Source organism: Cololabis saira, chromosome 1 (genome assembly GCF_033807715.1).
Source record: "Cololabis saira isolate AMF1-May2022 chromosome 1, fColSai1.1, whole genome shotgun sequence".
Taxonomy (NCBI): domain Eukaryota; kingdom Metazoa; phylum Chordata; class Actinopteri; order Beloniformes; family Belonidae; genus Cololabis; species Cololabis saira.
Window position 1 is genome coordinate 19038572 of NC_084587.1, and position 23327 is coordinate 19061898.

The following is a 23327-nucleotide window of genomic DNA, read 5'->3' on the forward strand; positions in this document are numbered from 1 at the left end:
GTCGCACTCGGCCGCAAACCGCCCCAGCACATGCTGGAGGGCAGGACAACATCATCTGCAAAAAGCAGAGATGAAATCCTGAGGTTCCCAAACCGGATCCCCTCCGGCCCCTGGCTGCGCCTAGAAATCCTGTCCATAAAAATTATGAACAGGACCGGTGACAAAGGGCAGCCCTGCCGGAGTCCAACATGCACTGGGAACAAGTCTGACTTACTGCCGGCAATGCGAACCAGACTCCTGCTTCGATCATACAGAGACCGGACAGCCCTTAGTAGAGGGCCCCGGACTCCATACTCACTCAGCACCCCCCACAGAATGGCACGAGGGACACGGTCAAATGCCTTCTCCAGATCCACAAAACACATGTAGACTGGTTGGGCAAATTCCCATGAACCCTCGAGCACCCTGCGGAGGGTATAGAGCTGGTCCAGTGTTCCACGACCGGGACGAAAACCGCATTGTTCCTCCTGAATCCGAGGTTCGACTATCGGCCGTAATCTCCTCTCCAGTACCCTGGCGTAGACTTTCCCCGGGAGGCTGAGAAGTGTGATCCCCCTGTAGTTGGAACACACTCTCCGGTCCCCCTTTTTAAACAGAGGGACCACCACCTCGGTTTGCCACCCCAGCGGTACTGTCCCCTTCCTCCATGCAATGTCGCAGAGGCGTGTCAACCAAGACAGCCCTACGACATCCAGAGACTTGAGGTACTCAGGGCGAATCTCATCCACCCCCGGTGCCCTGCCACCGAGGAGCTTACGAACCACCTCGGTGACCTCGGCTTGGGTGATGGATGAGCACGCCTCCGAGCCCCAACCCTCTGCTTCCTCAGTGGAAGGCATGTCAGTCGGGTTAAGGAGATCCTCAAAGTATTCCTTCCACCGTCCGACAATGTCCCCAGTCGAGGTCAACAGCTCCCCACCAGCACCATAAACGGTGCCTCCATGGCCTCCCCGAACTCCTCCCAGACCCGAGTTTTTGCCTCCAAGACTGCCCGAGCCGCGGCCCGCTTGGCCTGCCGGTACCTATCTACTGCGTCAGGAGCCCCACCGGCCAACATAGCCCGGTAGGACTCCTTCTTCAGTCTGACGGCATCCTGTACTTCCGGTGTCCACCACCGGGTTCTAGGATTGCCGCCACGACAGGCACCGGAGACCTTGCGTCCACAGCTTCGAGCCGCCGCGTTGACAATGGAGGCAGAGAACATGGTCCACTCAGACTCGATGTCCCCCGCCTCCCCCGGGATCCGAGAGAAGCTCTCCCGGAGGTGGGAGTTGAAGATGTCCCTGACAAAGGGCTCGGCCAGACGTTCCCAACAGACCCTCACAATCCGTTTGGGTCTGCCCGGTCTGTCCAACCTCTCCCTCCGCCAGTGCATCCAACTCACCACCAGGTGGTGATCAGTTGACAGCTCAGCCCCTCTCTTCACCCGAGTGTCCAAGACATGCGGCCGAAGGTCAGCTGAAACGACAACAAAGTCGATCATTGACCTCCGGCCTAGGGTGTCCTGGTGCCACGTGCACTGATGGACACCCTTATGCCTGAACATGGTGTTCGTGATGGACAAACTGTGACTCGCACAGAAGTCCAACAACAAAACACCGCTCGGGTTCAGATCGGGGAGGCCGTTCCTCCCAATCACGCCTCTCCAGGTATCACTGTCATTACCCACGTGAGCATTGAAGTCCCCCAGTAGAACAATGGAGTCCCCAGTTGGAGCACTATCAAGTACTCCTCCCAGGGACTCCAAGAAGGCCGGGTACTCCCCTCTGCTGTTCGGCCCGTAGGCACAAACAACAGTGAGAGACCTTTTCCCGACCCGAAGGCGCAAGGAGGCGACCCTCTCGTTCACCGGGGTGAACTCCAACACATGGCGGCTGAGCTGGGGGGCTATAACCAAGCCCACACCAGCCCGCCGCCTCTCTCCCTGGGCAACTCCAGAGTAGTGGAGGGTCCAGCCCCCTTCAAGGAGCTGGGTTCCAGAGCCCAAGCTATGTGTGGAGGTGAGCCTGACTATCTCTAGCCGGTATCTCTCAACCTCACGCACAAGCTCTGGCTCCTTCCCCCCCAGCGAGGTGACATTCCATGTCCCCACTGTGAGGGTTTTGGTCCAGGGATTGGGTCGTCGAGGCACCCCGCCACGACTGCTACCCAGCCCACATTGCACTGGCCTGCCATGGTCCTTCCTGCGGGTGGTGGGCCTACAGGAAGGCGGGCCCACGTCGCCGTTTCGGGCTGAGCCCGGCCGGGTCCCACGGGCAAAGACCCGGCCACCAGGCGCTCGCCTACGAGCCCCAACCCCAGGCCTGGCTCCAGGGCGGGGCCCCGGTGACGCCGATCCGGGCGACGTTACGGTCCTTGCTTGCATTCTTCTCATGGTAGGCTTGTGAACCGCTCTTAGTCTGGCCCGTCACCCAGGACCTGTTTGCCATGGGAGTCCCTACCAGGGGCGAAAGTGCCCCCGACAACATAGCTCCTAGGATCACTCGGGCACACAAACCCCTCCACCACAGTAAGGTGGCGGTTCAAGGAGGGGAAAAAAAAACGTAACGGGAAAATGTGCGTATCCTTACACAAACTTTGATCCTAGCGCACGAACATTTTTTTTTCCAACTTTTTTTATTGGGTTTTGCAGATGTATACAATTATATCAAAACATTTAGCAAATTAAGCACACATTTTTCTTTTAGGAAAAAACAACAGAAAAATACAGTGGTCACTTACGTATTGCAGCATACCCGAACAACCTATATAAAACTAGAACCACAATAAAAAAAATAAAAAAAATAAATAAATAAAATAAATAAAACCAAGACATAAATGGACAATTGCAAAAAAAAACTATATATATATATATATATATATATATATATATATATATATATATATATATATATATATATATATATATATATATATATATATATATATATATATAAAAAATGTAATGAGTATTATTATTTAAATTTAAAAAAAAAAAACAAAAAAAAAAAAACAACCCCAAATAGTGCACTTAAAGCATCTGGCTCTAATTTTTCCCCAGCTACCTCTGACAGGCTATTAAAAATCTTAGTCCAATACTTATAAAGGGAAGGACAGCTCCAGAACATGTGTATTAAGTTCCCAGGAGACTGCTGACACCTATCACAAGACGGAGTTACATTATCATAAATCTTAGCCAGTCGAGCCTTAGTATAGTAGGTACAGTGTACAATTTTGCACTGAATAAGACTGTGTCTTGCACAAATAGAAGATTTATGTACCAGTCTCAAGATCTCTGTCCAGACTTCCTCTGATAATGCGAGCCCCAGATCCTCCTCCCAAAGTGACTTTATTAAGCCATGGGGCTCTGATTGTAAAAGATTAATTTGGTTATAGATATATGAGATAGAGCCTTTAAGAGTTGGGATTGGTGTCAGGAAACTATCCAAAGCTGAGTCAGAGGGTAAATTAGGAAAGCTAGGAAATGAGTCATGAACAAAGCTGCAGACTTGTAAATATCTAAAGAAATGATGCTTAGGAAGTGAGAAATGATCTGTAAGTTGCTGAAAAGAAGCAGACATTATAAATATACAAGTCTTTAAAGTTATGAATACCAAAATGTGCCCACTTTAAGAAAACATTGTCCATGAGGGAAGGAGGAAAAGCATGGTTAGCTGCTAGTGGTGCATAAACAGAGGGAGTCTGTAGGCCAAAATAGCGCTTAAACTGGACCCAGATCCTCAGTGAGGTCTTAACTATCACATTTTTGGTGTAGGGGAAAGAGGAGGATTGGATAGGGGAGTGCACTAAGGCTTTCAGGGAGACCGGATTGGCTGAACTTGCCTCCATAACCAACGAACATTTTGAAGATATGGGGAACTGGCGACGCAGACGGTGAGGTGGTGAAATGAAGCCAGATTCATGTCATACTTTTAATGTCATCACATATCAGACTTATGATATAATAGCGCTGATCGTGTCCCTCTGTGTTTGAAGCACAGCGTCAGTCAGGACACGGCCACTTCCAGCTGCGCCATGCGCTTGGGACTCTCTGGTGCTGCTGGTGCTGCAGGTGCCAGGACACGCCGTGCCGGTGTCGTGCCAAAAAGTGATTGCCTGCCAGAATCTGATTGCTGGCCGCGGGAGCGCGCACAGCAGCCCGTTGAGCGATAGCGCTAAAACGTCAGATTTTCAGATTATGAAGCTCAAGAATGAGATCAAGTCATATTTAGGCAGAAACAACTTTTCATTAACTGTATTTGGCCTTCAATCAATTTTTGGCAGGTGAAAATGCCTATTTTGTGTTGTAATGGTCCTTTAAAAGAGTTAAAAGCAATCCTGTGAGCGCTAGTGTTTATATTATGAAGCTCAAGAATGAGATCAAATCATATTTAGGTAGAAACAACCTTTCATTAACTGTATTTGGCCTTCAATCAATTTTTGGCAGGTAAAAAGACCCATTGTCAGGGGAGAAATCAGATTCTGGCAGGCAATCACTTTTTGGCCTCCACCTTCAGATCGCACCACTTCTTTTTTATTTCTGCCACAGATCTGTCGGTGGCACTCACGGCGTTTACAGCAGCAACGACGTGCTGCCACTCACTCGCTTTCTTTTTGTTAGTGGTGCCACTACTGTGACCACCAAATAATGTTGTTTTCCTGGACTCCACCTCATCCACAACATCTCGATCTTGGTCTCCATGAAATTTAGTGGCACGGTTGCTCGACACATGACTCATTCATCCTGGCGCAGAAACAGACTGCAGGAAGCCGATGCACATGATCAGCAGGCTCATTTATATGCAAATACAGTCATGAAGTACTTTGCATTGACCATTCATGGTATAAAGTGGGCATGTAGAGGGCGGGATACGAGGCGAATTCACGTGCGCAACATTCCAGATGGACTGTGATTTATAAAGGGAACATTGCGTGCAGATGTGCGTGCACACGGCTTTATAAATCAGGATTTTTTTGTTTGCACGCCATTTTCGGCTTTTGAGCGCACGTACACTTTTAGTATGAATCCTACGCACGCTTTTATAAATAAGGCCCCTGGATACTATGACATCACAGACCCAGATTAAAATGTTCTATGCTTATACTACCCTGGTGGTACCGGCAAGACAGTGCCGTAAGCAGACTCTCAACACGGTCTCTCCTTCCAACTTAACAAGAGTTGATTGATCTACATTAACCCAAAAAGGGTTCAAAGTTGGGATTGAAGGTTTTCAATGGTGAAGAAGGGAAAGCGGAATACAATTGGTTTAATAAAAGGTATAGTCTTAGTCTGTCAGCTACCTAATTCAGATGGTCCTCTGTTGTCGTTTTCACAAATCATGTCATTTTATCAGCTTGCTGTACCACCAAAGGAATATGCCATTCCCAGCGGGGTTGTTATTAATCATCTGCTCCCAAAGGTAAATAATGTACTGTGTCATCTTTTGATCTAAATACTATCTATATTGACTATGACTGTTCTTTTATAAGCACTAAAGTGTCCAACAGGATGACCAGAAACATTGTTATGTATTTTCACCTCCACTTCAGAGATACAGCAAATCCAGCATGATGTCAAGTTGAATGGAAATAAAGAACTTGCAGAACTTGGGTCATTTTCCTCTGATCTGGGTCTGTGATGTCACTCAGCCCTGCACATGTGAACACTTCAATAAAACTAACATTTTCCAGTTCAACTGACTTAAACTAAGTGACAGAGTTGTGTTTTAATCACAGTTTTCGATTTGGTGTATATTCAAGACACCCAACTATGCTCTAAAGTGCAGAGGGAGGTAGTTTTTCTTTCCATTTGCTCCTTTTAGGCATGATTAAAGGGGTTAACTGCCAGAATAATGACTGCCATATCTGTTTGGTGGTCTGCCATCATCCCTTTATCACCCCTCACTTATCTGTTTATCATTATCTGAAGTCAGTAATTACAAACAATATCAGGAACCTAGCAGAGAAGCTGCAGCTGTGCCTGGTTCAAATGACCTCTCTATCTTGAAGGAGTTGCACTCCTTACACCATGTTAACTGGGGGTTTGACATGGCATAAGAAGTGCAACTCCTTCAAATTAGAGAGAGAAGACCTGTTGACTTTGAGGATTCATACGAGAAGGAGTGGAATATTTCTCAGGAGGGGCTTCCTCGTCCCCGACAACATCAGCGTAGACACATGTACGCACTGCCCATCGTCTCTTGTCTTTGCTATTCGCGCCACATGGTGTCTGAGAGTGGTTGTGAGTGTTTGGCAGGTTAAATTTAGCCTATTGATGTAAGCTACATTCCTCTCACAACAGACACAGAGACACACTCACAGTTTGGCTTTAGTGTCCGGGAGTGTGAAGATCAGGAAAGATCACACTACCTATCGTGGGTTGACCCCGGAGTCTTCCGTGTCTCCCCTTTCAAGGATACAGGTAGCACCGCAGGGACACCACCACAGGTATGAACCAGCCTCGTCCAGGTGCATTGGTTTTATCTGATTATCATACTGACTTTATGTTATAATACTTAAGAAGGCCAGTAAATGGTGATAAAACATATTTGCCTGTACATAACATTTAATCTTTCTAAAAACTGTGGGAGTAAACTTTCATATGACGGTAGATGTAATCAGTTCATCAGGTACCTTTTATATAACTTAACATTTTTGGTGATTTTTGGATGGAAAGACATTTTACAACTACGTTTCCTGCAAAGTCAACACCTCAGAGCACAATTGAAATTTCAACATTGAATGCAGGCGTACAACCTGCATCAAGTTTTGCATTTAACAACAAAGGAAAAAAACAAAAAACAACATAATTGAGTTTTTCTAGACATGTTCGAGCCGTTTCCTTGACACAGTTGTCATTGAAGTAAAGCACTTGCATTACCCCAGGAAATCATACAAACTTGTGACACAATGCATCCTTGACCTTTACACCAGCGATTTATCCTGACAAGCATTCAACAGAGATGCCGCTAACATTAGATCACACGCTCTAAAAGTGATGCAACAGAGATCAAAACACATCAGGGAAACCAACTTAAATGAGGCTCCGTGGATTATGCAAGACACTGTAAGCGTTAAATGTGACACCTGCAAAGTTATTGCAAACGGGAAAAGGCCTTGTCAAAATCATCATTTCAATTTTAAGACGTGCTGAAAAAGATAGTGAGAGAGTTTTAACAACTGGGATATAATATCACAGACAGGAATAGCACAATTAAAGCCATTCTGCGTTTGGTCATTTTGAAGTCTCTGTTTCATGTTGATATAAATTCAAATGTTCAAATTTAGGGGGAGGTTCCCATTCTCTGACAAACAGCGAACCCTGTGATTAGCAGCAACCATATCGACAGATAAACTAGCAATACACTACTGCCCTACTGGTTCACAGCCTCTTTATAACTTCTTGGAGCAACTACATCCTTTGTCCTAAGTGTTTCCAGTCTTCCCGAGTTCCGCCAACTTCTCCAAAGTCACAATGTCACAGCTGTGTACAATGGCAGCTGTAGAGGGGAAGAAATAGCAGCAGCTATATGCAGAGCGGTCCTTGATACAAGCAGTACGGTGTAAACTGTTGAAGCTAGACATACAAAAACACTGCAGCCAGAGAATATCCATTCTGGTTTAAGTTCAAAATGTCAAAGCTGCTTTTCAGCACCTGCCATAAATAAAGAATATGATGGTTTACTACCAAGGATGACTAATCCTTTGTCCTTTTTCTAAGGTCTATTTCTGGGTGGGAGGGAGAGGGGCGGGAAGCAGTGCAGGCCAACTGTAAGGCTGTTTCTGTAACGTGAAGGTCTGCGACAGCTGGTGCACATTCTGTCTCTGCATGTGGAAACATCCCGTACCGATAAATAAATCCCTATTGCAATGATAACCCATTTCCACAGCAGGTCAATAGATGACGCTAGCAATTCCTTTGAGTTTATCTATGAATTTTTCTTAAACTTGCAGAACTTATAGCAGTAAATCAGAGGGCATCAGTAGGTAGTTTTAAGCCATCTATCTAGTAATATCCAGCTCTAAAATCTGAATCAGGATGACACACCAGATAGCTAGGGGGGGAAATGTTAACTATTGACCAGTCTGTCAACTGTTTGATCTTGAATTAAACCCTGAACTTGTCCTCTGATTTCAAAAACTTTCACACAGCAGTCAACAAACAAAGAGCTAAATCCACATGTGTCACATATACGGATACAGAAAAGAAGTCATAATTCTGACTTCAATCTCAGAATTCTGACTTTAATCTTCTAAAAAAAAGTCAGAATCCTGACTTTAATCTGAGAATTCTCACTTTTTTCAGAAACCTGAAACAAAAAATAATTTGTTAGGGAGGATTTTTTGTCATTCCTAAAAGAAAAAGTCAGAATTATGACTTTTTTTCTCAGAAATTTCTTCTTTTTTCTTCAGTGGCCCTAATCCTCTTCCCTACACATAGAATCCGTAACTGAATATCATTTTTGACGCATGAGCCTCTCGAGGCCCAGAGATGGTTGGGGAGAAATATACCTTTTTCTTCTATTTACTGGTTGCATTTTTTTGCCATTTGGGTTTAACAACTGATACACTTCTGGCTACACTTTAACTGGAAGATATGTTGTGGTGCATGTTTGTTCATTAAACATATGTCGATAATATAAACTGATAATACAGACCATCCCCTCAAGTTCTTCTAGCCATCCTTTTTTTTCAAATATTTTTATCCCAATTTTTTCCCCATTATATCACCCCTGCTCCTACCTAAGTGACAGTCCTGGGCATTGCTCCCTCTACCAACCCCGGGAGGGCCCTGCACTGAGCTCAGGTCTCCTCCTTAACCTGAGGAGTGAGCAGGCCACTTCTTTTCACCAGACAGGGTGGGGTTTCTCTGGCCGGACGTAGCGCGTGGAAGGATCACGTTATTCCGGCCGGATCCTCCCCACCCCATCTGGCCCCCCGGCTGGCCAGAGGGGGCATGTATAGCCCAGGACTGTTGCATGTTTTTGTGAGGGTAGCTCACATTAGCTACCCAAGGGAACACAGGGAGAACATGCAAACTCCACACAGAAAGGCCCTTTCACCAACCCCACCCAGGGTGTGGGCGCCGAAGTCATGGGGAAACTTAACACGCATTCAGCACCCACAGCGTCCCCGGCGGGAATTGAACCCCGGGAAACCCTTCTTGCTGTGAGACGGCTGCAGTACCAGCTGCGCCACCGTGCCCCTAGCCCTCCTTATAAGTTCACATAACTTTATACTTTCTTGCCTTTCAGGACACGCCATCATGGATCTCGGGAAGAAACTCTGCACTCCAAAAGACATCATGTTAGAGGAGTTGTCTCTGCTTTCCAACAGAGGTTCCCGGCTTTTCAAAATGCGTCAGAGAAGATCTGAGAAATACACATTTGAAAGTATTCAAAATGAAGCCAATGCACTGCTGAGTGTAAGTCAGCTGACCTACTTTGAGCACTCTATGTTCAGAAAACTTATCAGCTAGTGTGCTCTTGAAAAAAATAAATAAAAGTGTTACGACGCATGAGTGATAGCACCAAATCTTCTGAGAGGCTGCTGAGGCCCTTTGTGGAGGAGGCGGCCCTCCATTTATCAGCATATGCTGAAGTGTTGTGGTGCTGTTACTCGTGTTTGCGTGTGTCTGTAAAAATCTAGAGAAAACAATATCATTTTGCCTGTTGTTCTTGTAGCCAAACGTACAAATGCACTTAAAATGTTGTTCTTTTTTCTGTTTTACAGAATGATATTCTGAATCAGAATACACATGGTGTTGAAATTAAAGTGGAGCCACCAGCCGACGGAGACGCTGCTAATGCACAAAATACTGCTTCAGGTAATTACTCTTTAAGGCTGTTTAATCCAACACGGAACATTAGGATTTACTACATTAGTGAGAAATCATATAGTAAAAATGTAATGAGCCAACATTAACACTGATTTACTTCATTACCTTCCTGTGTGGGTATTATTATTCAGAACATAAGATTGTATGCTGCAGCATACAAGCAGTAAACAGGTACTGTTTATGGCATGCGGTTATAAAACTGACAACTTGCATCACACAGTCATGACAGCTGCTTTGACGTGTTTGGCAACTGCACTGCCTTGCTAAAAAAGACAAAGAAAAGTCACACTAGTATTTTATCATCTAAAGAGGAATATGCCGTGTCACAACATTTGGTTCCATCAAGAATTTAATTTCCTACCAAGACCTTGCTCTGACGATGAAAGAGTTGGACCACTGTGAGGATTCTTCTTCAGCACGTCCAGCGAGACTGGCGCTGCGTCTGGTGGCCAAACCATGTTTTCAAATATGTGATCCAAGCCATTATTTCACCATTTTCCAGCATTGTCATCTTGCGATGTATTTATGCTAAACAAACAAACAACATATTCAGATAACATTTTTTTGGGACCCTGCCTTTGGTGAGCCTGGATCTGACCAACTGAAGCACCCCAGATTATCATACTACCCATGCAGGTGGGCAGGATAGGCAATGGCATGATGGATGCATCACTTTATGTGCAACTCTGCTTATCATGATGTACTAGTCACTCTTGACCAGAGTAAATTTCACTGCACGATCTTTTTCCATTGCCCCTGAGTCCAGTCTTCCTAGTAGGTTTTTCCCCGATTACTTTGTCCATCAGAGTTTGTTTTTTTTAAGCAACAAAGCTGTGTAGAACCAATTGTTTGAGTTATCTTGCATTATGTATATGGAAATCATTCAACTTTTACTATTAAACATTACTGTGAGGCTCTTATTTGCTTATTTAATGCGGGTGGGGACCATCGGCGTCGCCAGACAGATTTTACTGGGGCACGTGCCCCAGTATTGATCTGCAGTGCCCCAGTAAAAATTTCACCAGTAAAAAATGAATTTCGGAGTTTTAACTCCACATAGAATACACCAGTGTTGTGCATGAACGCATTCAAATGAACGAATAATCCTTCTCATTTCACCAGCGGGCAGCGCGCATATTTAAAATGCTCGACAAGCCCGGTGCAGTCTTTACGAATGAAGGCTGATTTATGGTTCCGCGTTAGACCAACGCGGAGCCTACGGCGTAGGATACGCGGCGTGCGGACCGTATGGTTCGCGTCGCCGCGTACCTTACGCTGTAGTCCGCGCCGTCGATTTAACGCGGAACCATAAATCAGCCTTGACCAGTGAAGAGAGAGACGTTGCAGACGCAGCGTCAGCGAGCCGTCAGATGATGATCCGCTTGTCATTATCTGCAGTACTCGAGTTGAAGGGGGATGAGGGGGGATGGCATCCCCCCTGAAATAAAAACAGTAAAAATCATCCCCCCTGTAAAACTGTCATCCCCCCTTTCCATCCCTTATGTAATTTCATCAATGAATGTGGTTTTACTGCTATTTCAACATTTAGAGTCATCACCAGAAAAATAACACCATAAAAAAAACTTATTTGACAATTTTCACCTGTTTCAAGTAAATTTTCACTTGAAATAAGTAGAAAAATCTGCCAGTGGGACAAGATTTATCTTCTTATTACAAGCAAAAAAAATATTGTTCCCCTGGCAGATTTTTCTACTTATTTCAAGTGAAAATCTACTTGAAACAGGTGAAAATTGTTGTTTTTTTCCAGTGATGAGTCCTGTTTTAAGTGTAATAAGATTTTTTACTGAAATGAGAAATTTTAACTAGAAATAGAACAAATCATATTCTTATTTTGAGTTTTTGCAGTGCTCCATTATTACTTATCCTGTGAAGGACAGAGTCATATTGATAAGTTCAGAAAACTGTTTTTTATTTTTGTGTTTTGATGTATTTGATGTAAGCCCAGTGGATATTTAAAGCTTACAGAAGGCTGCATTTAACTGCTGCTATGTCATTCCTGCAGGTGTTTTGGTCAGTGCTATTATTTGTAATATATTATATTATTTGTAATGAGCAAAAATTATCTGTCCCCATATGATAAAATCCACCATCCCCCCTGATTTTTTTTTACAACTCGAGTACTGATTATCTGCGGGAATTTTACACATCGTCTCCCAAAGAGTCTGACGGTAGGAAACTAACCTTTCTGTGAAGATTATGTCTGAGAAAACAAGTCTGAACGTCTGCCTCGTCAACTTCACATTTGAAACGTCATGTGGAATTAAAGCATCAGTCCAGTGGGAGAAAATATCTGCTAGTCCTTGACAATCAAAAAAGTTCCCAGAAAGACCAAGAGGTCTGATTTCCCAGTAACAGGTATAGACAAATTGATAATGCACTACAATGTTGGAGATTTACAGCCTCTGAATAAAGTTGAAACGCCACTAGGACAATACATGATTGTATTCAGCAGGGGTCTCCAACCCTGTCCTGCATGTTCTACATGTTTCCTGCATCATCACACCTGATTCTAATTAATGGTCCTAATTAGCTCGTCATCAAGGTCTTGACACTTCTGTTGATGACACAGTTACTTGTATCACGGTGTGCTGAAGCAGGGAAACATCTAAAACATGCAGGACAGGGTTGCCTCGAGGACCAGGGTTGGGAAACACTGATTTAAAGCACCATTTCAGCTTTTTTATTATAAATAAGTGCTAAAAAATTTTTGCTCGTGCGCTCCGCGCACTCGCATGAATTCTCTGTGCCCCAGCTGTGCCCCAGTACAGTCTTAAGTCTAGTGACGCCCCTGGTGGGGACTTATTTCAGGTTCTATGACGATGTTGTCCACTATAATTCATTGTGTTTTTCAGAAGATTTAACAGCAAAAAATACCCCCATTCTTATTCTAAAATGCTTCAGGTGTATGATGAGCACAGATACTAAATGCTATTTTAAGTCCTCAGATCATCATGACGGACATCTCAGTCTTTCTGTGTTAAGTGTTTTCAAAGTGCAGTATCTATTCTTAATCTTGCCCGCTTTGGTTAAAAAAGAAGGAAAACAGCTCTGCAACAACTGTAAGATCCTAACAGCAAGCCAAGCTGACAGATCGCAGCATTTTAATATTAGAACCCGGTTTCCCAGTCTAATCTCTCGTTGATATATTCGTTTTTATCTTCTCCCTCCCTCATCAGGCGCAACTGAGGAAAAGTCAAACAGCACCACTATGCACAAGTCCTATCACTCCCCATGGGAGGAGGCCATCCTCCGTGACCCCGGCCTCGCTGAAACTGTCAATCTCAGAATGCCGGAGCCAGAACCACAAGCAGATCAGCCTGAATACAGAAGCTTCAACCGGTGGGGAACCTACGGGTGTAGCTGAGTGGATTAATACAAGGTGTAACACCAGAGTGTGGTTCATGTGTTGATCTGATTACAGGAGTGCCACTCCCTACGGTGGCTTCTGCAAAGCTCCCAGAGGAATCACATTCAAGCTCCCCGAGGTCGATCTGAATCCACCAGAGTATCCGGAGCTCGGCGATCCGGGGATGAAGCGGCCCACCTTCAACAGGACAGCCCAGGGATGGATATCCGAGGGCTCCCATCTGATCTTACCCACCATTACCCTGGAGCCCGTCAATGCCCCAGAGTCCGATGACCTGTAGATGATTTGACTGGATCTTGAAGTAGCGGTTTGAATCAGCCTGCAACAGCAAAACTTTCAGTTTGTAGTGCAGCTGTAATTAATCTCTCACTATGGACGAAAGATGTAATGTGTTTGTTCTGCAGGAAATTAGTATGTTTACTACACTCTGTAAAATATGTATCTGGAGACAATTATGAGACAACAATCAAAAATGAAGCTGTAAATCTTAACAATATTTAAAAGAAGTGATGCATATATAATGTACAGAAAGAATGACACATATTTATTAATGAAAAAAGACAGAAACAGGAACATGTAGGGAATCGTATCTGGTGAAAATATGCCAGAACGACCCTGAACAACGTTCTGATGAGATATCTTTTTTCAGTGATAAGAGAAATGCTGCCTCTCCCAACCATAGACTTTTGAATTTACAATGATTTATTTTTTTGTGTTGTGTAATAAATGTTGTGTAATAAATATATTAGAGACAAATGCACATGCACTGTATGTTTTATGACTAGAAACAAAAAAAAACAATAAAATAACCTGAATTATTTGTATACTCTGACCTATAAAAGCAAGCATTTGCAGTGAACCCGCCTTCATTTACAGGCAGCAACTACATGACATCCTTCAAATTTATATTTTACATACTGCATAACAATAAATAGTCAAATTCTCTTCATCAGAATTATGTATAGAGTACACAATAGCATGGATAGACTGTAGTGGGAAAAAAACAAAACTTGCTCTGCTCTGTCTCCACTTAAAAGACAGCAACACTTTGCATGATATACAATACACTCTGTGGAGTGTGTGTGTGTGTGTGTGTGTGTGTGTGTGTGTGTGTGTGTGTGTGTGTGTGTGTGTGTGTGTGTGTGTGTGTGTGTGTGTGTGTGTGTGTGTGTGTGTGTGTGTGTGTGTGTGTGTGTGTGTGTGTGTGTGTGTGGTGGGGGGGGTGTCCAAAGAATCACTGTCAAGCTATGTTGCATAAACTGTGCACTGCAGTTACGTCTGATACATGGAATTAAATGGCTTTTATATCCCACATGCAGCCCTCACACGTTATGATTAATTGGTTTAATCCAACCTATACATGTATTTCACGACAGAAAAAGAAATGAAAGGAATATTATGTTTCAGTCAGTTTACGAACAGAGAAAAACAGACATGGTAAATAAATTACACAAGTTTTATGTTTTTTGCTGGATATTTTAGGGATTGTAGATGGTGTTTACAGATGTCAGTGTGTGACACTGATCTGAAAGCGAATTTATTTATTTTTTCCAGCCGATTGAAGTTTGTAGAAGAGGAAGCTTGTTCAGATCAAGGAAACTGGCCTGAAGTTTCTGTAAAGCTGTTTATTAAGGTGTAAATACACAGACTCACAAGAGCAGGGAGACATAATACTTCAAAGAGAACTGGAATGAAAGAAAACAGACACATCCATCTCCTAAAATAACTTTAAGAACATTAACGTTGAGTTTGACAGCTTATCTGTAAAAGTTCAGCCGTGCCAGATTCAGCCGGGGAAACATGAAGCAGCTTCATTTTTTTTGTTTAAAAAAAAATAGAAACAGAAATTCTGTTAGTTTCCCAAAGGACATTTGCTTAGAAAGATTACAAATATGCATAATACTGTTTCTAATAGTGTCATAATCATGCAGCCGTATTTACACCTTACACATGCAAACAGACTTTAATAAATCCAATTAAATGCTGTGGTCAACCAAAATCAGATGGGTGGTAGTTTTATCTATTTACCGCTCATCTCAGTTGCCTTTTCTTTTCATTTACTGGCACGTTTTGGTCAAAGAACAGTGTATGTACTGCATCATCACATCAAAACGGTCCCCTGTTATCAGCAGATGAGCTAAAGTCGAGGTGAAAAAGACGTACCAATTAGTGCTACTTTCTGCTGATTCCACTCTGCATCAGCCCGTTTCACTCTTCCTGTCTACACTTCTAACCTGCTAAGCACTGCAGCCTTTCCCCTGCCAGGTCTTCCATCTGCCCAAATTTTCTTTCAATTCCCCATCTTGTTTACTGCAGCAGGAACTTCCACAGGCAGAGGTCTTATAATTTGGAAATGCAGCATGAAAAAAACCTGTATAGTAACTGATTGACATTGGGCATCACTGTGAAAGCAATACATGTTTTTATGCAGTGTTAACTTAACATTTTTGTGGGCCAAACTCCTACTAATATGTTGATATGACATTACTGTGACAGGTAAAAAATAAAAAAAATACAAAAAATCAGGAAGGGGTTAGTCCCCTCAGTGCTGCATGATTATGAAACCAGTCGAGTCATGTGATGTGTTCTTTCATCATCATCATCATCATCATCATCATCATCATCATCATCATCATCATCAGGACAAGTTGGAAGCATGACCTTCCTCATGCAGGCATGGAAGATTACAGTCCAGCAGCAGTAGTAACTTCAGGCTACACTAGGGGCGGAGTTTGACCCCTCAAGTCCCAAAACATCACTAATCCGCGTCGGACGTTCAGTTTAGTACAGGCCATCATCATCATCATCATCATCCTCATCATCCTCATCAGAGCCGCGTGTGTGGAAAAGGGGAGGCATTTCCACCCAAACAGCGCAGTCTGCGAGGAATCCCACTGAGACTGTGGCTGTCCGCGTCGCAGGAGTTGGCAGCGCTGCTCGGATAGTGCGTTTCTCACATATCTGCAGTCCTTTCCAGCCAGTTGAATTTTCAGGATCTGGAGGAGGAGGAGGAGGAGGTGGAGGAGGAGGAGGAGGAGGGGAGGTCGAGGGATTTGCGCGTTGACAGCTGGACCGCCCTGAAACCTCCAGTTGCAGACCATCTTTAAAGGTGAGGGGAGTCGTTGTTTTTTTCGAGGTGTTGAATGCAAGTTGCGGCATTTCTGTGCGGTGTTGCTGAGCTGAGGATGCTGCAGCGCTGGCTGCGTGTGTCTCCCCTGCTGTGGGAGCGCGCTGGCCGGAGCCTGCACGGGCTTTAAAGCCTGATTTATGGTTCCGCGTTAAATCGACGCAGAGCCATACGGCGAATGCTGCGTTGGTGTAACGCGGAACCATAAATCAGCTTTAAAGCAGGCAAACACACGGATCGGGACATCAAGTCCCGTTCTGCCAAAACGTGCATGCTCTCCGCTTGAACCTGACAACAAAATTGCCCTCTCTTATGTTGCATGGCTGTAGGTCACGTGGCTTGTGCTCAGACGCAGGTGAATCCTTTGAATATGAACATACATGCAGATATGAACATCATACATGTAGAGAAACCGAAAAAGCATAAAGTGCAAGACGATAAGATCATTCAATTACTGTTAAGCGTGAAACCTTTTTGCACGTGCATGTGTGCCATCATGTTGGACTGACGACAGGATTCAAGCCATGTTTTGATTTTGCGGGGAAGGAATGAGCAGCGTGTTTACATTTAAGGTTGCGTCTGGAGTTATCATGTAACCTAATGTTTGTGTTAATTATAAGCCATAAAAATACCCACGTTCATCTTAACATATACTGTATGTAGGCTATATTATTATTTTGTCCTTCGGTGTTGTACAGATATACACAGGTCTAAAAGAGCTTCATTCATACAGTGAAGTTAAATATTGTCAAATATATTAGCCCCACAAGATATGGAAGATTTCTGTAAGAAACTGAGCAATGATTATATTATTTAAAAGATTTTACACAGTAAAACAATATTCAATGTTTATTATTGTAACTGTCAGTTTTAAGTCACAACGGCTTCACAACTGAGTATGAATTGCAAGAGGGTTAATAATTTCACTCATTGCATACTTTTTTGTTGTGTATCGAATTAACACATCAATAATATATGATATATGATATATATATATATATATATATATATATATATATATATATATATATATATATATATATATATATATATATATATATATATATATATATATATCTTCTGGGAATGGCACAATGTGTTTTTTTTTAATTTTGGAACCAAACTATGAACATTTTTGGTTAGGGCAGCTAATAATTTTGATCGTAATACACTTTCATCTTCTCCCTTCCTTCCCTTTTTGGACCAGGTTCCATTCAATGTCTAGAAACATATGCCTGAGGCTGCCCTGTGGCTGATCCTGACGATGCTTTCCACAAACCGCTGTGGAGGTGCGTGGGGATGAAGCGGATGGAGCCCATGGCCAGACCAACGCACCAGCTCCCATGTCCCAGCATGTCCAGCTGCAGCAAGTCTCCCCCCGACTCTGGAGAAGGTAGACGTCAACAACTGCCTGGCATCTCGCTGCACTTTTCATAGGGCTAAAGGATGCATTGGATTGTGTTGAGGAGGAACGGATTAATTGTGGGGCCTCAGTTGCGTGGTGAATGTATCAGTTAATGTCATGAAAGTGAACACTGCATATTTGTATGTGCAGTTGCTTGAAAATAGTTACGTTAAACAGCATTAACACACAGGTGATGCATTTTGAAAGTTTTCCCTCATTAGCTGCAGGCTCTAACTCCATGGCATGGGTGAAGATCTTCAAGAGACCAGGAGGAGGCCTGAAGAAGTCTTACCAGCCTGGGAGCATGCTCTCTCTCGCACTCACCAAGGGTCTGCTGAACGAGCCGGGGCAGAACAGCTGCTTCCTGAACAGCGCTGTTCAGGTGAGGGCCGCTGGAATCGTTGATACTTTCTAAATAAATGAAGAAATTAAAGTAATAAAAAAGTGCTTCACTTAGTGCCAGAGAACCTCAGGGCCGCAGAGAACGTTGATATTTTTAAAAGGAGGCTCAAGACACACCTTTTTAGTTTGGCTTTTATCTGATCTCATTTACCTAGTCTTTTCAGCTATTTATTGTGTTTACTTCTTTAGCTTTGTTATTATTTTTAAAACTTTAATCCATTTTAGTGACTTTTTATTTTATGTTATTTATTATTCATCTTAAGTTTTGTATAGATTTCTTTTTTAGTTTTTAGCTCCAGTGTTTCCTCAGGGGGGTCCTCCATACTGGGAGGTGTGCCTGCTCCGCCCATGGGGGTGTCGTCATGGGGATCCCTCAGGCCTGGGTAGCTGGGGGTGGGACTCCACCTTCTGTGTGGGGTCTGCCCTGGTCTGTCCGGGTTGGGGGGGTCTCTGTGGCGATGCTCCTTGTGGTCGTGGTCGGTGATGCCTCTCAGTGTGGACCGCCACCCATAGGTAGTGTTTTTCCTCACCTGGATCGTTAGTGCTAAGCCATGTCACCAGTCCACTTACTGTGTGTGTGTGTGGGCGTGTGAGTGTGTGCACTTGTGTATGAGTGTGAGTGAGTGTGTGTGTACGTACGCGTGGGCGGTGGGGTCGTATGGGATGTTTTAAATTGTGTTTTTGATTGTTATTTTATTCTGCATGTAAAGCACCATGTGTTGCATTTATATTGTATGATTTGGTGCTATATAAATAAATAAAGTTTGAGTTTAGTTCATGTAGTTACAAATGTAAAATGAATTGTAAGTCAGCATTTTAGCATTTATGTCTTCCGCAGTATTCAACCACTTGATTAAAGATGAAGTGTTAATCTGAAAACAAATGATAAACTGTAGCACGGTTCCAGTTTAGTGGCTTGTTTTTGACTTTGTTCATTAGTAGTTCAGCAGTAATTTTTATCAGGCAGGCTGTGATTTGGTGTGTGTAGTAAATTAGTAAAAGCTACTGTGATTAAGCTCCTGTGTTCCAGGTTCGGTGGATTTTACCCCACTTGCAAACCTTACACATTATAAAAGAGCTTAGGTGGACAGATCGATTGACCAGTGACCAGGAGAATCAGCTGATCTTCTGCTTGATCAGCCATGACTGCTGATCAGCCAGTGAGCAAAAGTCGTATTCAGCTCTGGCGACTTTACAGTCATGATTGGCAGCTGAGAGATCCACAAAGGCTTGCAGTGTTTGAAAGAGTTTGGGTTATGATTCAAAAGAACTAACTTAATCACACAATTAAAACAGCATCATCCTGCTGCTGAATTAGAAGAAATGAGGAAAGGCAAAGCCGCTGAATTAGTGAATGGGCCCAGATTCAGCCACAATGCAGCAGCACTAGCTATAGCTGTTTTAAGTAGCATTTGTACAAACAAATCTGTCCAGTTAACCAGATATGTTTTCATTTTATTTTGTTTTAGTTCTGTGATTGAGTTCATTTTGTCCATGAGTCTTCTTTGAGTCATGACATTCTTAACAGGCTCTTCCTCTGATTTGATTTGGAAGTCATTTTCCGTTTAACCTTTTAGCTGACCCTCTAAAGGCAGGACCAATCACATGCAGATCAGAGGAAAGAGTTAATAGAACATGCAAAGAGAAGGTTTTAAGTTGATTCAAACGATTAACCATCTGGCAGGTTTACGAGACCATCCACATATACACGTAATCTTGATCCTTGAAAAATGATTTGTCTAATATCTTCAGCAGACTTTTCTCATAGAGGCAATTTTATTAAGTATCATTATTATAGAGCTTGTCAAGTCTTTGAATGAGAAGATTTTAGTTTCAGATCTTGAAGGGTGTTTGTTGTCAAACGTTCACAGGTGCTCTGGCAGCTGGACATTTTCAGGAGAAGTCTGAGGCAGCTCTCAGGTCACTTTTGTCTCGGTGATGCCTGCATATTCTGCGCACTGAAGGTACAATACGCAGAATGTTACTCTAAAAAAAAGTTTTCACTTTGTCTCAATAAGTCAGTATTTTTTTTCAATTTCACCCTGATCGAACTGGTCATGTATTTCTGCAATTAAATGGAGTTGCTTGTAGACGAATAGACATCTCATCGATGGATAATTGCTTTTCCTTTTCAGAGTATATTCAGCCAGTTTCAGCAGAGCAGAGAGCGTGTGCTTCCCTCCGACAGCCTGCGTAACGCCCTCGCTGAAACTTTTAAGGATGAGCAGCGTTTCCAGCTCGGTCTGATGGATGACGCTGCTGAGTGCTTTGTATGATATGGCTTTGGCTTTTAGTCAAAAATAATATTTAATGAACCCTTCCCATGATTGCTTCATGTTATGGTTCTCCCACCACTCTTGCAATGAATAGCAACACTGAGCACTGTAATAACATTGTGTGCAGATGCATTTTCTTGTTAAGATGGTTGAAGGCTTTTATCTTTGTTTCTTCTTATTGAGTTAATGGGGAAGATATAATTACTTCAGAAACTAATAATTTATGCTGTATTTGTGTAGCTATCACTCTGTTCTGATTTGTAATGTTTTTATCAGAAAATGTTGAATGCTGGCATGGTTTTTGTCTTGTTTCATGCATGTTAGGAGAACATCCTGGAGCGGATCCATTTGCACATAGTTTCTGACACGTCAACTGATGCCTGTTCATCCAAATCCTGCATTACCCATCAGAAGTTTGCAATGATGCTCTATGAGCAGGTAGCAAACATGTTCCAAAACATGAAATTAGCACGTCTCTGAAATACGCATGTCATTTAATAGCGTGTGAATGCAACATGTACACAGTAAAACAACTCACTGCTTCTCTTTTGCAGTTTGTGTGCCGTTGTTGCGGTGCATCCTCAGACCCACATCCTTTCACAGAATTTGTACATTATGTCTCCACCACTTCTTTATGGTGAGTACTCAACTGATTGCCCTTTAAAGGAACAATGTGTAAGATTTGTAGGTTAAAATATCCCCAAATAACCTAGAAAGATCAAGATTGAGAGCGAGAAAAAATAAGTGCAGTCATGTCACAAAAATGATGACTGTGTATTTGTCTGCTGAGAAATCAAATGAGTTAACGTGGTAAATAATGGCCCTTATTCACTAGTACCTACTCAGCGCGCCCCGACTCCGCATGCCTCGTCCTCGTTTGTTTTTCAACACCCAGGTGAGAAGTGGGCGGGTTGGAGCGAAGCTGCTGTGACGTATTTGATTGTGTGATCTAAACAGAGAAGACAACAACGCTAAAGATGTAGAACCTGGAGGAGATGATATATGTGCTGCTGGGTCTGTGGCTTGTGTTCGATATCAAGTTAAAAAATGAGAGTGAAAGAAGCTTCAAGCGGCGACGCTTTTTTTAAAAATGTTGTTCGTCGGCGCTAATGAGAAATCAGCTGAGAGCCGCGAGCGGCTGGGAAGTGACCGAGTGCGGGTAGATCTGGTCGTTCCTTAACGTCTAGATCCCTTTTTAATTCTCTCCTCAGCCACCAGGTTTATGAACATCTGCACCTCAGAGTTGGATCACGAAACAGACTTTTGCGCTGCCATTGCCTGTCTGATAAAATGAGGAAGCGGGCCGCTCTCGCGCTGACTCCCCGCTTCCTGATTCAAACGTCCCCCGACCAATTGGTGGCGTGTAGTGTGATGACGTCAGATACAGGGCCGACTCAGCCGCTTAGAACTTCGGCAGAATAGGTACAGAAAAAGTACCTACTCCGCCGGTCTCTACCCGTCTCGGCCCTTAGTGGAGAAGCGCAAGACGGGGGTGAGGCGAGTAGAGGCGCGCTGAGTAGGTACTAGTGGAAAAGCGCCATAAGTAACTTCTGTCCGTCCAGTAATACCAGTTTATGCCATGTGTGGCGGTAATGAGCATCATAGTGGCCTCAGTTTAACATCATAAGTCTAACATTGTTTAGGTTTTTTAAATACCTGACATGAAGTAACCTGACATGTTTCTGCGGTTACTTCCTCCTTCATCAGAGTGCTCTGCGAAAAACTACTACTGGCATTTAGCAGACGCTTTTATCCAAAGCGACTTACATCTGAGAGAACAAACACACCATTTCGCCCGGGGGAGCAATTAGGGTTAAAGGCCTTGCTCAGGGGCCCAAGTTGGTTCATCTTAGTTGCCATTCTGGGGCTTTAACCCGGGTCCAGACCCAACCCCACCTCTGTAGCCAGTAGACTACCATTCCTACCTAGCTGGACCCCACACATCAACAACTTCTAGTCATTGGGTCTATTTACTTTCACCAAAGCTGCCCAAAAGTACCAAGGTGTTATTTTTTTTGGCCTAATTTCCCAGCTGTTGTTAGTCAAGACATTTTCTGTGTTTTTAAACTTAAAGAAAAACACAAGGACGTCCAGCTGGTAGTTGTGAAATACATGCAGATACCACTGGCCATGCACACCTTTTATGCTACAAAGTAAATATGATCAGTGATGACTTCTTGCTCAATATAAACATAAAGGAGTCCAGGTTAAGCACAGCCAAAGAATGGAGGAGGTTTTGTTCCTGACTCGTTTTGGTGGTCTCAGGATGAGGCTATACTGTATGTCTTTTTGCTGATGACGTTGTCTTGTTGCCTTAATTGAGCCACAGTCTTCACCTCAGAGGTTGAAGTGTTGCCTCAACTGGAGGAGTATTTCAGGGCTAGTTCATGAGTGAAGGAAGGGCCGAGTGGGAGATTGACCGTCGATAGATGAACCGTCTATAGTAATAGTACTCTTTATGGTTCTTTTGTAGTGATGAGAGATGTTATGGTTCTCCCTCTGGGCCAAAAAGTGAAGAGTGAAGTGAGCTGAAAGGCAAGGCTTTCTCTTTATAAGTTGCTCTACGTCCCTATCTTTAGCTCTGGCCATGACTGACAGATTCCAGATTGCAGATGCAGGTGGTTGAAATGAGTTTCCTCTGCAGGGTGGCTGAACTCTCCCTTTGAGATAGGGTGAGAGAGTGGTAGTGGAGAGGGAGGGCTGGGCCTCTCTGCTTAGCCTGCCGCCTCCATGACCCCAACTAAGATGAGTAAATGGATGGAGTTCAGGTTTGATTGACAGGGTTAGTTATGCTAAATTTAATCTCAGAAGCTACTCCAGACCTGTCATTCATTTGTCTGTCCTGCAATTAAGCGTAGTTATGTCCAGTTAAAGTTAATTGTTAAAAATGAAAGGGAATGCATATTCATAGG

The 23327-nt window shown here is 43.4% G+C and overlaps 2 protein-coding genes across 2 annotated transcripts in view; both read left to right on the forward strand.

Moving 5' to 3' along the window:
* The first annotated feature begins 6268 nt into the window (after positions 1-6268).
* On the forward strand, positions 6269-14023 carry myoz2b (myozenin 2b). Its single transcript, XM_061716906.1, has 5 exons — positions 6269-6426; positions 9234-9403; positions 9712-9805; positions 13015-13177; positions 13260-14023. The coding sequence occupies exons 2-5, from the start codon at positions 9245-9247 to the stop codon at positions 13483-13485; spliced, it is 642 nt and encodes a 213-aa protein (XP_061572890.1). The 5' UTR covers positions 6269-6426; positions 9234-9244; the 3' UTR covers positions 13486-14023.
* Positions 14024-15899: 1876 nt separating this feature from the next.
* The window catches only part of usp53b (ubiquitin specific peptidase 53b), a 42727-nt gene continuing 35299 nt past the window's right edge, over positions 15900-23327 (forward strand). The window contains exons 1-7 of the mRNA XM_061716919.1: positions 15900-16314; positions 17540-17725; positions 17959-18119; positions 20011-20103; positions 20275-20409; positions 20740-20853; positions 20970-21052. Of these exons, the coding sequence (XP_061572903.1) occupies positions 17632-17725; positions 17959-18119; positions 20011-20103; positions 20275-20409; positions 20740-20853; positions 20970-21052 (680 nt within the window). The 5' untranslated portion in view covers positions 15900-16314; positions 17540-17631. The remainder of the gene's footprint in view (positions 16315-17539; positions 17726-17958; positions 18120-20010; positions 20104-20274; positions 20410-20739; positions 20854-20969; positions 21053-23327) is intronic.

Coding starts and splice junctions, on each gene's coding strand:
- myoz2b (XM_061716906.1), top strand. CDS start 9,245: ATGGATCTCGGGAAGAAACTCTGCACTCCAAAAGACATCATGTTAGAG. Junction 9,404..9,711: donor AAGCCAATGCACTGCTGAGT/GTAAGTCAGCTG, acceptor TCTGTTTTACAG/AATGATATTCTGAATCAGAA. Junction 13,178..13,259: donor GAATACAGAAGCTTCAACCG/GTGGGGAACCTA, acceptor ATCTGATTACAG/GAGTGCCACTCCCTACGGTG.